Below are 14,042 nucleotides of genomic sequence, written 5' to 3' on the forward strand. Positions count from 1 at the left end.
TCTCGAGTTTATCAACACTGTGCCATGTTTACATAACGATTGTGGCTCCACCACTCTCACTGTTAATGCTTCCTCAGCAACAGGTGAATGTAGTTATTACATTATCACATTTACCATTAAAAATAGTGAAGTTTCAGTGCCATTCACAGTACACCCTCTGATAAAAACACACGCGAACACACGCGAACACACGCACACACTTGCTTTAATATTTTTTTCGATTTTTTTTTTATTTGTCACATATCAAGGGTAGGAGGAGATGCTAGTGACTGACTAGAAATAGTCCTTGCTTTACATATATATATATATATATATATATATATATATATATATATATATATATATATATATATATATATATATATATATATATATATATATATATATATATATATATATATATATATATATATATGGAACTGTTAGTATATGTAAGAAGGTGATTTGATTATCCGTTGAACTCGGTTCTTCACTCGAAAAATAATCTTACAGCCTATGTACAAAAGAATGTTTCTTTTTCATTTATTGTCTAGCAGTTAAGAAAGGGTGACGAGCCTTCCAAACGCTGGCTACAATGAATATCCCACCACCGTTTCATTGTCTCTCTTTAGACTCGAATGTAAACCTAAAAAATAAAAAAAAAAGTGATCCATGGGTTTCTTTACCACCCATTTTACTAATAACCCCTCAGGGGATGGATAATGAATAATGAAAAATGAATAAAAAAAAGTGACTGAAGGATGAATAACAAAAAAAATGACTGAAGGATGAACGAACATGAGATGAAGTTCGAGATGAGCACTCCCATTGGCACTCGAGGGTCAGGTCAAGTGCCACTCGAAAAAAAAAACCGTTGGCACTCCAACAGTTTTTTCATTTTTTTTTTTTTACGATCTCCGTGTAATGGAGTAGGAGGAGGAGGAGGATGAGGAGGTAGGCTTACAACGATGAGAATGGGCTTTTATTTTAGGAGATGGGCGGGCGGTGGGCGGCTCATCTGTCGGCTAGCAGGTGCCAGAGAGAGGCGGCGGTGCCCAGGAGTAGGAGGGCGTACGTGTGGTCACTCCGTAGGTGTCCTCTGCTCCCGGAGTCTATCCTTTGCACTGCTGCTGTTTTGTCGCCTGCGGAGGAAACGGAGGATTGGTTAGCGACTCCCAAGGGAAACTGACTTAATTCCTTGAGTGTAGTTTAAAGCCAATCTTATGTAAAGAATTCATCAGTTAGCAACTCCCTCCCAAGGGAAGCTGACTTAATTCCTTTGAGTGTAGTTTAAAGCCAATCTTATGTAAAGAATTCATCAGTTAGCAACTCCCAAGGGAAACAGGCTTAATTCCTTGAGTGTAGTTTAAAGCAAACCTCATGTAAAGAATTCATCAGTTAGCAACTCCCTCCCAAGGGAAACTGACTTAAATCCTTGAGTTTAGTTTAAAGCCAATCTTTTGTAAAAAAAAAAAAAAATACATCAGTTAGCAACTCCCAAGGGAAACTGACTTAATTCCTTGAGTGTACTTTAAAGCCAATCTTATGCAAAGAATTCATCAGTTAGCAACTTCCAAGGGAAAATTATTTATCTTCCTTTATTAGTTTGAAAGCTAATCTTATGTAAATAATGCATCAATTAGTTAGCAACTCCCAAGGGAAACTGATTTAATTCCTTGAGTGTACTTTAAAGCCAATCTTATTTAAAGACTTCATCAGTTAGCAACTTCCAAGGGAAAATTATTTGTATTCCTCTATTAGTTTGAAAGCTAATCTTATGTAAATAATGCATCAGTTAGTTAACAACTCCCAAGAGAAAATGACTTAATTCCTTGAGTGTAGTTTGAAGATAATCTTGTGAAAAGAATGCAGTAATATTTTTGCATGTATTTACTAATTTTTTTAAATGTTAAATATACCTGTGATTTATATATATATATATATATATATATATATATATATATATATATATATATATATATATATATATATATATATATATATAGTTGTTTTGTTAATCTAGAAATTTATCTTCTTGCATGTAGTGTAAAGTTAATCTTATGTAAAGAAATCATCAGTTTCTTTGCATGTATTAACTAAAAAATTTTTTAAAAAGCAATGTAAAATATACCTATGATGTTTATATGTAACTTTGTTACTGTAGAAATCAAGGTGAAATGTTCTTGAGAGAGAATTGACAGAGAACTTGTTAATATACTCAGAGTTATCAAAACGTCAGAATTTAATATTTTTCTATATTAGTGACAGAGTGTACTTAAGAATGAATAATTGAAGTTGATGTAGATCATTTTTATCAGCTTATCTGATCAAATCTGAAAAAAACATACGTAATTAGATATCAATAAAATCAAAATATAACTTATAATTTACTTTACTCTCCAGCAATCAGTGAGCTATGAGTTCTCTTGAATTCTCAAATCTTACACATAGACACGCTTACTCCTTTTATACAAGCTGAATTCTTTCGTTGTACACGTAACCAGACTTTTTATTGTCCCTTGGACATGAATCCTGCTTCATATTCCTCAATTCTATTTTCTTGCTGCAATGAAAGGTCCATCCCCCTTCCCTAGCACCCATTGTTATGCAATTGACACCTTAAAAACCCCTTTCGGGAAATGGGGTGTTATTTCGTCCTTCTTGACGCGATGTGAAAATCTCATAAATGCTCGTATTTGTCGCCAGGAAGAAAAGATGAGAAATATAAACGACCGTGGGACCCTTTTATTAATTTTCAGTGCGCTGACTGTTGTTATATTCTCACCTCTTCGCTATTATTTCAGGTGAGGGCATCAGTGGAATATTGGAATTTCCTTCAATGCATATTTCATACATCGGGGATATTGTTCATAAGAATATAAATAAAGGTTTTCCCTCACATGCAAACTAGTATTTTTTTTATACATGTTTGTGTTGGTACCGATGCGTAGGTAAACTTTTTATATGCATTCTTATACTACGTTCATATTAACGTAGGAGTATTTACTTCATGTACTGACATATATTACCTTTCATACATACTACAGTATAGACGTCTATTATTCTCGCGTATGCAAAATGTAATATAGAGAAACTGCATGAATAGTTATCTTCCAATATTTTTTGAATAAATATTAGGACAAACTGCATTTATCTTGAAGTGACTCGCGGTGCAATCACAAGACACTTCCATAAAAAGAGTAACTCAGTCAAATTGAGTGCTATGTTTTATTTTAATAAAATGTACTTGCAATATTTACAGTAAATTCAGGACTATGTGCTCTTGCTTCCAAGTTACTGCCAGATATAGTTAACATTTAGTGACCCTGTAAAAAACAAAAGCAACCGTGGACTTAGGAAGCCCCCAGCAGACTGCGACAGAAGTACAAAGGACCCTGAGCCGAGAACTACAGGGCTAGAGAGAGAGAGAGAGAGAGAGAGAGAGAGAGAGAGAGAGAGAGACTACTCACCTTCTGTTACAAACACCATGGTGGATGCTGGGAGCGTGTTGTCCGCCGAACAGGTGTAGTTCCCGGAATGTTTGTCGCTGGCGTTGGCGACCTCGAGTTTGCTGATAGAAGACGCCATGTTCGGCCCTCGCACCTGCGTCGAGATTGTCACGTCGGGTCTGTCTCGCAGGTAGTTGAGAAGGACTCCGTTGTGGTACCACGAGACGTACTGTGGGGGTGTCGGACTCTGTGAAGAGGGAGAGAGAGAGAGAGAGAGAGGGAGAGAGAAGAAGAGTGGGTGAGTTTCTTTTTCTGGAATGGTTTTCAGTTTTAGGTTTTATATGTAAGTGTGTATGTATGTATGTATGTATGTATATATATATATATATATATATATATATATATATATATATATATATATATATATATATATATACAAACACACACACACACACACACACACACACATATATATATATATATATATATATATATATATATATATATATATATATATATATATATATATATATATATATATATATATATATATATATATATATATATATATATAAAAGCTTCTAAGAAAATGGAACACATTTCATGGCTACTGAGTGAAAAGTTCATAAAAAACATCTTTCATTGTCGTGCTCAAAGACAAAAAGGAATAAATGAATATTAAATAAAAGGAGAATTAAGCAGATATTTTTTTCTTTAAGAATATGCAATGTAAATATTTTCACAATAATGAAAGACGTTTGATGTTATTGTAAAAAATATTGAATTGTTATACTTAAGAACTTATTAAGATTACAAATAATCAACATTTGAAAGGTTAAAGTCTCTCTCTCTCTCTCTCTCTCTCTCTCTCTCTCTCTCTCTCTCTCTCTCTCTCTCTCTACACACACACACACACACATGCACATACGCACTAGTGTCACAGGAAATTATATAAACCGCTACGAAAATTCAAATAACATTAATCATAAGAAATCCTTCTTCCATATTAGAACACTGCCGCTTGCACCCTCACACTGTTTAATAAACGCCCCATTTCCATAACATCCTGTTAAACAAAAGGCCTTTGATGTACAGTGCACATTAAGCAAAACAATTTTCCCTTTGTTATAACCCCCGAAAAAAAAATCACACACAAACAAGTAATTATGGACGATATGCTCGAATTTGAATCAACACATTAAAACAATGAGCCATGAACGCTCGCTTTAAAAAAAAAGAATCATACCATTACATTGCCAGATTGGGTTTCAGCTTGTTCTACATAGCCCCTCTTCCTGCAAAGACCCCCCTGGGGTCATAGTACCCCCGCCTCCCCCCACACCCCCGCCCGCGCTCCACCTCTCCCCTGACCTGTTCTACGTAGGAATATCTAAACTAATTGCCAGGCGTCGCCTTTGTTTCAGTCATTTGAAAACATGAAATGGGTGGATGTTTTCATGAACACAAAAGGGGGGATGCTAATTTTTGAGATGCATAGAATTTTTGGCTTCGACAGAAACAATGTCATTGTCATCATGGACATGAAAATGAAAATTATGGTTCGCTCTCCGGTGTTTTGTTTGAATTAATGTCCTTCGTCTAATGTAGCTATTAAAAAAAAACGCTCTTTGTCAGGTGATAGATGGATGTATTTGAGTCTCTGATGATTTATGTCCGTTGGTACCAACGCCTGAAGTTTTTAAAGGTTACCTGTTACCCAAATAACCAAAGAGCCGAAACATTAAGTGACAAAATTACTAGATACAACGATAACTGCTGCATCCATCACTAAAGTTTCAGTTACTTTGTACAAAGGTTAACTAGCAATTAAACTAAGAGATATTTGTTAAACTAACAGATATTTGCTCCTTTTGTTTTCCGCGTCAGCAAAAATACACTGACGAAGGTTTATCTGATGTGTTGGTAACATTAAAGTTAATAACTCTGTTGCTTTGTTTCCAGACTTTTATTACCATAGAACTGGGGTTGTTAAGGCTTAGGGTATGCCGTAGCCATTGTATTAAATTGAACTGAATATAGAATTTAGGCCAAAGGCCAAGCACTGGGACCTAAGAGGTTATTCAGCGCTGAAACGTAAATTGACAGTAAAAGGTTTGAAAGGTGTAACAGGAGGCAAAACCTCAAAGCAGTTGCACTATGAATCAATTGTTAGGAGAGGGTGGGAAGTAAGATGGAAGAAAGAGAATATGAAAGGAGGTACAATAAAAGGACCGAAAGGGGTTGCACCTAGGGAGCGAAGGCACGCTGCAAAGAACCTTAAGTATGCCTCCAGTGCGCCGCATGAGGCGCACTGACGGCCCTACACTGCTACTGGAGTAATGTAACGTGGCCCTTCAGGCTTGGTTAGCTTACTTTATAATTTATTATTTAATGAAGTCTATTTTATCTTTCATACCTACTCTTACAAATGCAAATGTCCATAATTTTCTTCTTTGTCCCTGTATACCCATAAAAATATCTTGGTTATGTTGTTTAAGGAGGGAGCTCTTGCTGTTTGTTTTCTGCTTTGAAGAGAGAGAGAGAGAAAGAGAGAGAGAGAGAGAAATTGAATCTGATACTATCAATTAGAGCTTGGAGCGTTAGAAATTGTCAATAAATTTCTTTCCTGTCCTGAAAACTTGATTGAAGAGAGAGAGAGAGAGAGAGAGAGAGAGAGAGAGAGAGAGAGAGAGAGAGAGAGAGAGAGAGAGCTAGAGAGAGAGAAATGAAAACTGAACTCGATATAACTGATTCAAGCCTAATATTTAAAAGTGTAAATCTGTCTGTCTTTCTGATAAACACCATTTTGAGAGTGTGTATGTGTGCATGCGAGAGAGAGAGAGAGAGAGAGAGAGAGAGAGAGAGAGAGAGAGAGAGAGAGAGAGAGAGAGAGAGAGAGAGAGCCACTAACACAATTTATTCAAACGTTTAGAAACTGGAAATGATTTTTTTCCCCATTCGCTTTGACCTTGTTCGACGGGAGATGGAAAAGGGTCAGGTACAAACTGTAACTGAAAAAGGTCACCTGCTGTTCCTTTGCATCGCAAAGAACACTATTTGGTTTATATTCCAAAACTGACTTTGACAGATCGTGTATGTGTTGTCATTTGGTTCGATTTAATCTGTCTGTTTGAAGAAAGATCTCCAGATAAGACGCAACTTAATAATAAATATATAAGGTGGAGATTGCTTAATCCGAAACACTGGGATGAAATTATGATCTTAATCATAATTTATTTTCCCATATAAAACTAACCGAATGTTCAAAATGAATCACACTTTGTGATTCAGAATTTAATAATTCTCTCTTTTTCTTTATATATATATATACATATATATATATATATATATATATATATATATATATATATATATATATATATATATATATATATATATATGTATGTATGTATGTATATATATATATAACGGATTCATATACATATGTATAATCATCTTAAATACTGCTCTTGCCCATCTACGTTTTAATACACAATAAACGCTCTCTCCCATGTAAGTAACAAGCAAAAGTATTCAAGAAACCCATTCCAAAGAATACGTCCACACAAAGATATACTAAAGATATACAAAGCTATAGACGAAAACGTCATAACAGCAATAACAGCTATGACGATTCCAGGAAGTGCCAATGTCATCGATTCCTGTGCATCGATTCCAGTCGTCATTAAAGCATTGCGTAAAGTGCTTGAGTCACCCGCGACTCATAATTACGAGTCAAGAACTTTTCTTCCTTCTTAACGGTTGGGTTAGTTCAAGTTTCGTTTTTAAAGGCGGGTCGTTCTTGTGTGATTTATGGCCTGACTTTACTGAGACTTCTTTGAACTTTAGAGATCATCGTTCGTTCTTTTTTGTTGCTGAGATCATTCAGAGGTCTTTCTTTGTTGGGTGACGTTGTCTTTGAGACTTTCTGTGAAAATAACGGAAGGTAATGATGATTGCAACCTTCTCAAGTGAAGTGATTTTTAAACAGGTTCTCTGTATCACTAATATTTACATGTTATAGTAGCGTTACATATATATATATATATATATATATATATATATATATATATATATATATATATATATATATATATATATATATATATATATATATATATATATATATATATATATATATATATATGTGTGTGTGTGTGTGTGTGTGTGTGTGTGTGTATATGAGAATGAAAGAAAGAAAGACACTTTCTTTTTTTAAGACACCTCCCTCCATCACGCTTGTGGGCGTGGCTTTCATAATCCGGTTACCAGTAACCTGTAATCTCTCGCGTCCGGATATCGCTTTGATTCCTTATTCCACGAACAAATTTACGTTCATTTCTCCCAAGAGTTACGCTTTCACTAGGCATGTATCTGGAGACGTGAATCAATAATTTTACAGTGTACTATTACCACAGAGTTGGTGCTCTTATTGTTGAGGAAAAACGAGGTTTTATGTAAAAGCTAATTTTAGAATCTTTTATTACATTTCGGTTTGCTGTGTCGTGACAGAAACTGGTAAATGAGAGTTTGATTTGATATATTAGCTGAGTTAGCACTGTGAGAGATGTGCTCTCCCTTGATACCGTAATTTACGTTATAGAGAGTTTTGTCATTTATTCAGAGAAGAAAAAATGTGAACCTATTTCAGTGTCCTGATATTTGTTAAATACTCACCAGATTAGAGATGAATCATATTTATTAACTGAAAATGGAATATATCATTCTAACCGTAATGAATACTATTAACATTTTCATCCTCCAACAGTAATCTGAAAACTTGAAAGCCATTATCATTAAAATAAGTGTTTATATCTCTTAGCCATTGTTTCAAGTTCTCCCAACTAATCTATGATAACTGTTAAACGAAGTAAATTATTATTATTATTATTATTATTATTATTATTATTATTATTATTATTATTATTATTATTATTATTATTATTATTATTATGCAAGTAATTTATGACATGTAGTTCCCTGTAGGAAATTCATGATTTTAAATTATCACAACCATATTTTTTTTAACGCAGTTTACTTTCTCTTACCCACAACTAAAATATATTCATTTAAATATCGCCGACGTTGCTCAAATAACTTTATTAAGCTTGAAGTAAATATTCGTATAAAAGAAAACCATTCCTCTTACAAACATAATGCTCCTTTTGTGGTGATAATCTTTTTACGCTTAATATTCCGACACTTGGAGCAAGTTGTATGAGCGAGGTAAGGGCTCTTACCGACATCTTGACTTTTGATGGTTACACATTCTTATTCTCACCCCGAGAAGGTGTTAGGATTGTTTTTTTAATGAAATTACTTTTTCATACTTTCCATTAGTCTATTCTGTTTTCAGATTAGAAGGTTCTGCTTGCCATTATACTTGGCAAGGTTAGACTACAACTATATCTTTACTCTTTAGTTAGTGTATTCCTAAATTCTATTATAAATCTTTACAAAGGTTTTCCACAAAAAAGATGTGTGTCTGTAGGCCTGTGTAAAAAGTAAGTATACCATAGTTTAACCAGACCACTGAGCTGATTAACAGCTCTCCTAGGGCTGGCCCGAAGGATTAGACTTATTTTACGTGGCTAAGAACCAATTGGTTACCTAGCAACGGGACCTACAGCTTATTGTGGAATCCGAACCACATTATATCGAGAAATGAATTTCTATCATCAGAAATAAATTCCTCTAATTCTTCATTAGCCGGCCGGAGACTCGAACGAGGAAGTCTAGGCCTGTGTATGTATGTATGTATGTATGTATGTATGTGCTTGCAAAGAAAGAGAATCTGGGATGGAAAAAGAAAGAGAGAGAGAGAGAGATTGAGGCTTTCGTCCAATCTCGCGAAACAAGATTTTCCCATCACATTCGATCATAATCGTCTCCAGCAAACAGGGAGAAAACACGTCGGCACCGAACCGCTTTCTGCTCGAGTGAATTAGAAATGAAAATTGTGTTTTCTTATCCAACACGATTGAGGGAAAGGGATTAAAAAAAAAAAAGTAAATACCTTCTTCCCGTTCCCCGCGTCTCTCCTACCCCTCCTCTCCACTCGACATCCCCCCCCCCCCCTTTCACCCTTTCTTACGAGATCGAAAATCCCTAGACACTTCCTGGTACCGCCATCTTTTTTTTTTTTTTTTTTTTTTTTTTCCCTAGCATCTTTCCCATGTTTCGTTTTCGATGAATTTCCCCTGTCAACAGGCCATTATCCTTTCATGCGCCCCTAGTATTCTTCCTTCCTCAGCCTTAAAGAATTTTTCCTCACCTGTAGTATTTTTTGTTTACCCAATACCAACAATCTTCCCAATATACCTACGTATTCCTTCCCCTGTCATATCATTCTCCCCTAGTATCCTTCCCGATTTCCCCTACAACCCGGGGTATATTCCCACATCAAAATTGTTATTTCCTTCCCTATAACGTCTTCCCCCCACAAAATCCCTGCTACCAACGCACCAGCTTATTTATTCTTTTTTTTTTCTGTCATATTTAATTTCGACGCGTAATAGAATCTGTGATGGCATCTCGCGGATGCTTTCGGTAGGCGAAGTGTATCAACGAGGATTTCCTCAAGAAATTGGATTTCATTCTTTGACGTGCGATTTGCGAGTCGAGACTTTCATTAACTTTCTTGAAGAGGTTTCCCTCCTTCCTCGAAGATCGTCGACTGAATTCGTTTTTTAAAACATGATTTTTTTTTTTTCATTTTTATTAATTTTTATGCTGTTTCAAATATTTAAAGGAACTTCTTTCGGTAATTTTATCATTCCGTTTTACGCTGGATTTTTTTTCACTTTGAATTTATTTTGATTCGTTTTTATATTTATTTTATGTGCTTTAAAGGGACTTCTTTTATACTTCCCTTAAATATTGATATCCACTTTTCATTTAACCTGAAAAGAATATTTTAAGTTTTCTCAAGTTCAGGCAACTCGGAAATATTTGATGGAACTTTTTTTCGAAACTTTATAATTCCCTTAAAGATTGATATCTACTTAACATAAAAAAAAAATTATTTTAAGTTTTCTTAACTTGAGGCAACCCAGAAGTAAAAAGAAGTGAAACCTTCTTTCAGATTAATCCATTTCAAATTCAGTTAAATAGATTTCTTCATAATGCCGCACGTGGGAATTTAATTCCCCTTCACAAAAGTTCTTATTTATGATTATTTCCCGACGTTCTAATGTTATTCTCTCTCTCTCTCTCTCTCTCTCTCTCTCTCTCTCTCTCTCTCTCTCTCTCTCTCTCTCTCTCTCTCTTTTCCCCTCAATCTCTTGCACACACACCCATACACACACACACACACACACACACAATCTACATAGATACATAAAACCTGCAACACTTTTGATCTTACCCGTTTAATATCATTCTCTCTCTCTCTCTCTCTCTCTCTCTCTCTTCCCCTTAATCTCTTGCACATGCACGAACACACACACATCCACACAATATACATAGATACATATAACCTGCACCACTTTTTATCTTACCCATTTAATAACATTCTCTCTCTCTCTCTCTCTCTCTCTCTCTCTCTCTCTTGCACACCTACACACACACATATTCACACAATCTACATAGAAACATATAACCTGCAACACTTTTTATCTTACCCATTCCATAACATTTCTTCTCTCTCTCTCTCTCTCTCTCTCTCTCTCTCTCTCTCTCTCTCTCTCTCTCTTGCACACCCACACAAACATCCACACAACCTACATAGATATATATATGACCTACCTGTTTAATAACACACGTCAGAGTTATAGGCGACCCGTGGTTGACGTGGTATTGCCCGTGCCCCGGTATATGGGCCTCGGGGGTGACGACCGCCAAGTTGACGAAGAGAGAAATAATGCCAGTGCCAGTCGACACCTGGCACTCGTAGGTGCCGTTGTCCTTGACGCTGACGTACTTGATGTGTAGGGTCCAGTCCTGGGACCCGGCGGCGTGCAGCACGGAGAAGCGCTGGTCGTGCGTGTATAAGACTGCTCCGGAGGTCAGCACGTGCCAGTCGCGTCTGCGGATCCATGAGATCTGGGAAAGGGAGAGAGAGAGTTAGAGAGTTCGGGAGTTAAAGAGTTAGAGAGGTTTTGGTAGATAGGTAGACAGATAAATCCGTATCCATGGGATCTGGAAAAGGGTGAGAGAGAGAGAGAGAGAGAGAGAGAGAGAGAGAGAGAGAGAGAGAGAGAGAGAGGTTTTGGTAGATAGGTAGATAGATAAATCCGGATCCATGTGATCTGGAAAAAGAGAGAGAGAGAGAGAGAGAGAGAGAGAGAGAGAGAGAGAGAGAGAGAGAGAGAGAGAGAGGGAGAGAGGTTTTGTAGATAGGTAGATAGATAAATCCGGATCCATAGGATCTGGAAAAGAGAGAGAGAGAGAGAGAGAGAGAGAGAGAGAGAGAGAGAGAGAGAGAGAGAGAGAGAGAGAGAGAGAGAGAGAGGTTTTGGTAGATAAGTAGATAGATAAATCCGGATCCATAGGATCTGGAAAAGAGAGAGAGAGAGAGAGAGAGAGAGAGAGAGAGAGAGAGAGAGAGAGAGAGAGAGGTTTTGGTAGATAGGTAGATAGACAAATCCGGATCCATGAGATCTGGAAAGAAAGAGAGAGAGAGAGAGAGAGAGAGAGAGAGAGAGAGAGAGAGAGAGAGAGAGAGAGAGAGAGGTTTTGTAGATAGGTAGATAGATATATAACCGGATCCATGGGATCTGGAAGTGTTGGGAGAAGGAGAGAGAGAGACTTCTGGTGGATAGATAGACAAATCCGGATCCATGAGATCTGGGAGAGAGAGAGAGAGAGAGAGAGAGAGAGAGAGAGAGAGAGAGAGAGAGAGAGAGAGAGAGAGAGAGAGAGAGAGAGAGAGAGAGAGAGAGAGAGAGAGAGTTAAAGAGGTTTTGGTAGATAGATAGATAGATAAATCCGGATCCATGGGATCTGGAAGTGTTGGGAGAAAGAGGGAGAGAGATTTCGGTAGATAGTTAGATAAATCCGGATCCATGAGATCCGTAAGACAGTGGGAGGAAAAGAGAGATAGATACACAGATAGGTAGGTAGACAGATAAATCCGGATCCATGACATATGGAAGACATTAGGAGAGGGAGAGCGTAGCGAGATTTTTGTGGTTGAAACTGATATATATTTAGATAGATAGATAAATAAATCCGGATCCATGAAATCCGTAAGACAGTAGGAGGAAAAGAGAGATTTTGGTGGTTGTTACGGATAGATAGATGGACATAGATAAATCCGGATCCATGAGAGCTGGAAGGCACTGGGAGAGGGGGAGAGAGAGTCAGAGAGGTTCGTTGGTTGCAATGGATAGATAGATAGATAAATAGATAGATAGATAAAATTTGGAAGAAACGTTACTTTGTGAAGCATAACTGAACTTAATAGAACTTGAACCTCTATTTACTCTGAATTGAAGAGTAACTTGAAGTCAACCATAAAATATGGAAAAAATTCGTGTAAACAATATTATATACAAATCTGGTCGTAATGTGTTTAAGTAAATCCTATATCTAAAGTGTGAATAATACTATAGACACTGAAGTGAAAATATATAGTGAAAATAAACCCAAGAAAAATAACGGAACTACATATTGACACAATGAATGATAGTCATTAAAAAATAAGATAAAATGAGTAAAAACCATTATTTTTGTAACATAAAATAAAGTCCTCCTCACCTGCTTATAAAATAATAAAAATAATTCATGGAAATTAACATGAGCAATATATCAACAGTCACTAAAAGAATAAAATAAAAAAAATTACTTTGTAACATCAAATATAATTCCCTTCACCTGTCTGTCTCCCAGATGCCCAACTCGGCAGGGCAAGAAAGCTGTCCCTCCCAACTGAGCCGTGACATTTGACACAGTATTGTTTATTGTTGATGACTCCTGCTGCATGCCCTGATAGGTCAGCGCCCACTGGGAGCCGAATCCGGGTTGACCTGGCTTTTTCGGGTCCTCCGTCACCTTATTTCTGGTCGGAGAGAATAAGGAATGAGTTTTGTGTCTTTGGAATGTTAAATTTAGTGTTGTATCTTTATGCATGTTACCTTCGAAATTCGTTTTACACAAACGATGCAGTTTGATAGGATTAATTACAAATTTATTTCCTGTAAATCGTCTTGTCATATGAACGGTATTATTGCAGTCGATCTCAGTATGCAATAAATATTATTGGAGTAATTTCTTACATGAAGGTTAAAAATCGACTTCTTGCGTTTTGGTTATATCTATGATGTATTCGTTTGTACAGGTTCTTGTAAATGCAATTTATCATTTTTTTATGCACTCGATATTATTCACTGTAATTTCTCCAATATTTGTAATATCTAAAATAGGGATGATTACTGTTTGATATACTGTATATATATATATATATATATATATATATATATATATATATATATATATATATACACATATATATATATATATATATATATATATATATATATATATATATATTCAAGAAGATACATAAGCCCGTAAGTATATATGTAATGTATATATAAATAGATATATACGTAACAGTAGCCAATAAACCTACCCATTTGCCGAATTATCCAGAACGTGATTTTCGGCGACCAA

The 14,042-nt window shown here is 36.0% G+C and overlaps 1 protein-coding gene across 1 annotated transcript in view; it reads right to left on the reverse strand.

The window, feature by feature from the left end:
- Positions 1-386: 386 nt before the first annotated feature.
- The window catches only part of LOC136826220 (limbic system-associated membrane protein-like), a 94,130-nt gene continuing 80,474 nt past the window's right edge, over positions 387-14,042 (reverse strand). Inside the window, exons 3-7 of the mRNA XM_067083289.1 lie at positions 14,002-14,042; positions 13,245-13,428; positions 11,175-11,471; positions 3,450-3,675; positions 387-1,121 (exon numbers count right to left, since the gene is read on the reverse strand). The exon at positions 14,002-14,042 is cut by the window's right edge and continues 119 nt beyond it. Coding sequence (XP_066939390.1) covers positions 994-1,121; positions 3,450-3,675; positions 11,175-11,471; positions 13,245-13,428; positions 14,002-14,042 — 876 coding nt within the window. The 3' untranslated portion in view covers positions 387-993. The remainder of the gene's footprint in view (positions 1,122-3,449; positions 3,676-11,174; positions 11,472-13,244; positions 13,429-14,001) is intronic.

The sequence above is a fragment of the Macrobrachium rosenbergii genome, chromosome 40 (genome assembly GCF_040412425.1).
Source record: "Macrobrachium rosenbergii isolate ZJJX-2024 chromosome 40, ASM4041242v1, whole genome shotgun sequence".
NCBI classification, from domain to species: Eukaryota; Metazoa; Arthropoda; class Malacostraca; order Decapoda; family Palaemonidae; genus Macrobrachium; species Macrobrachium rosenbergii.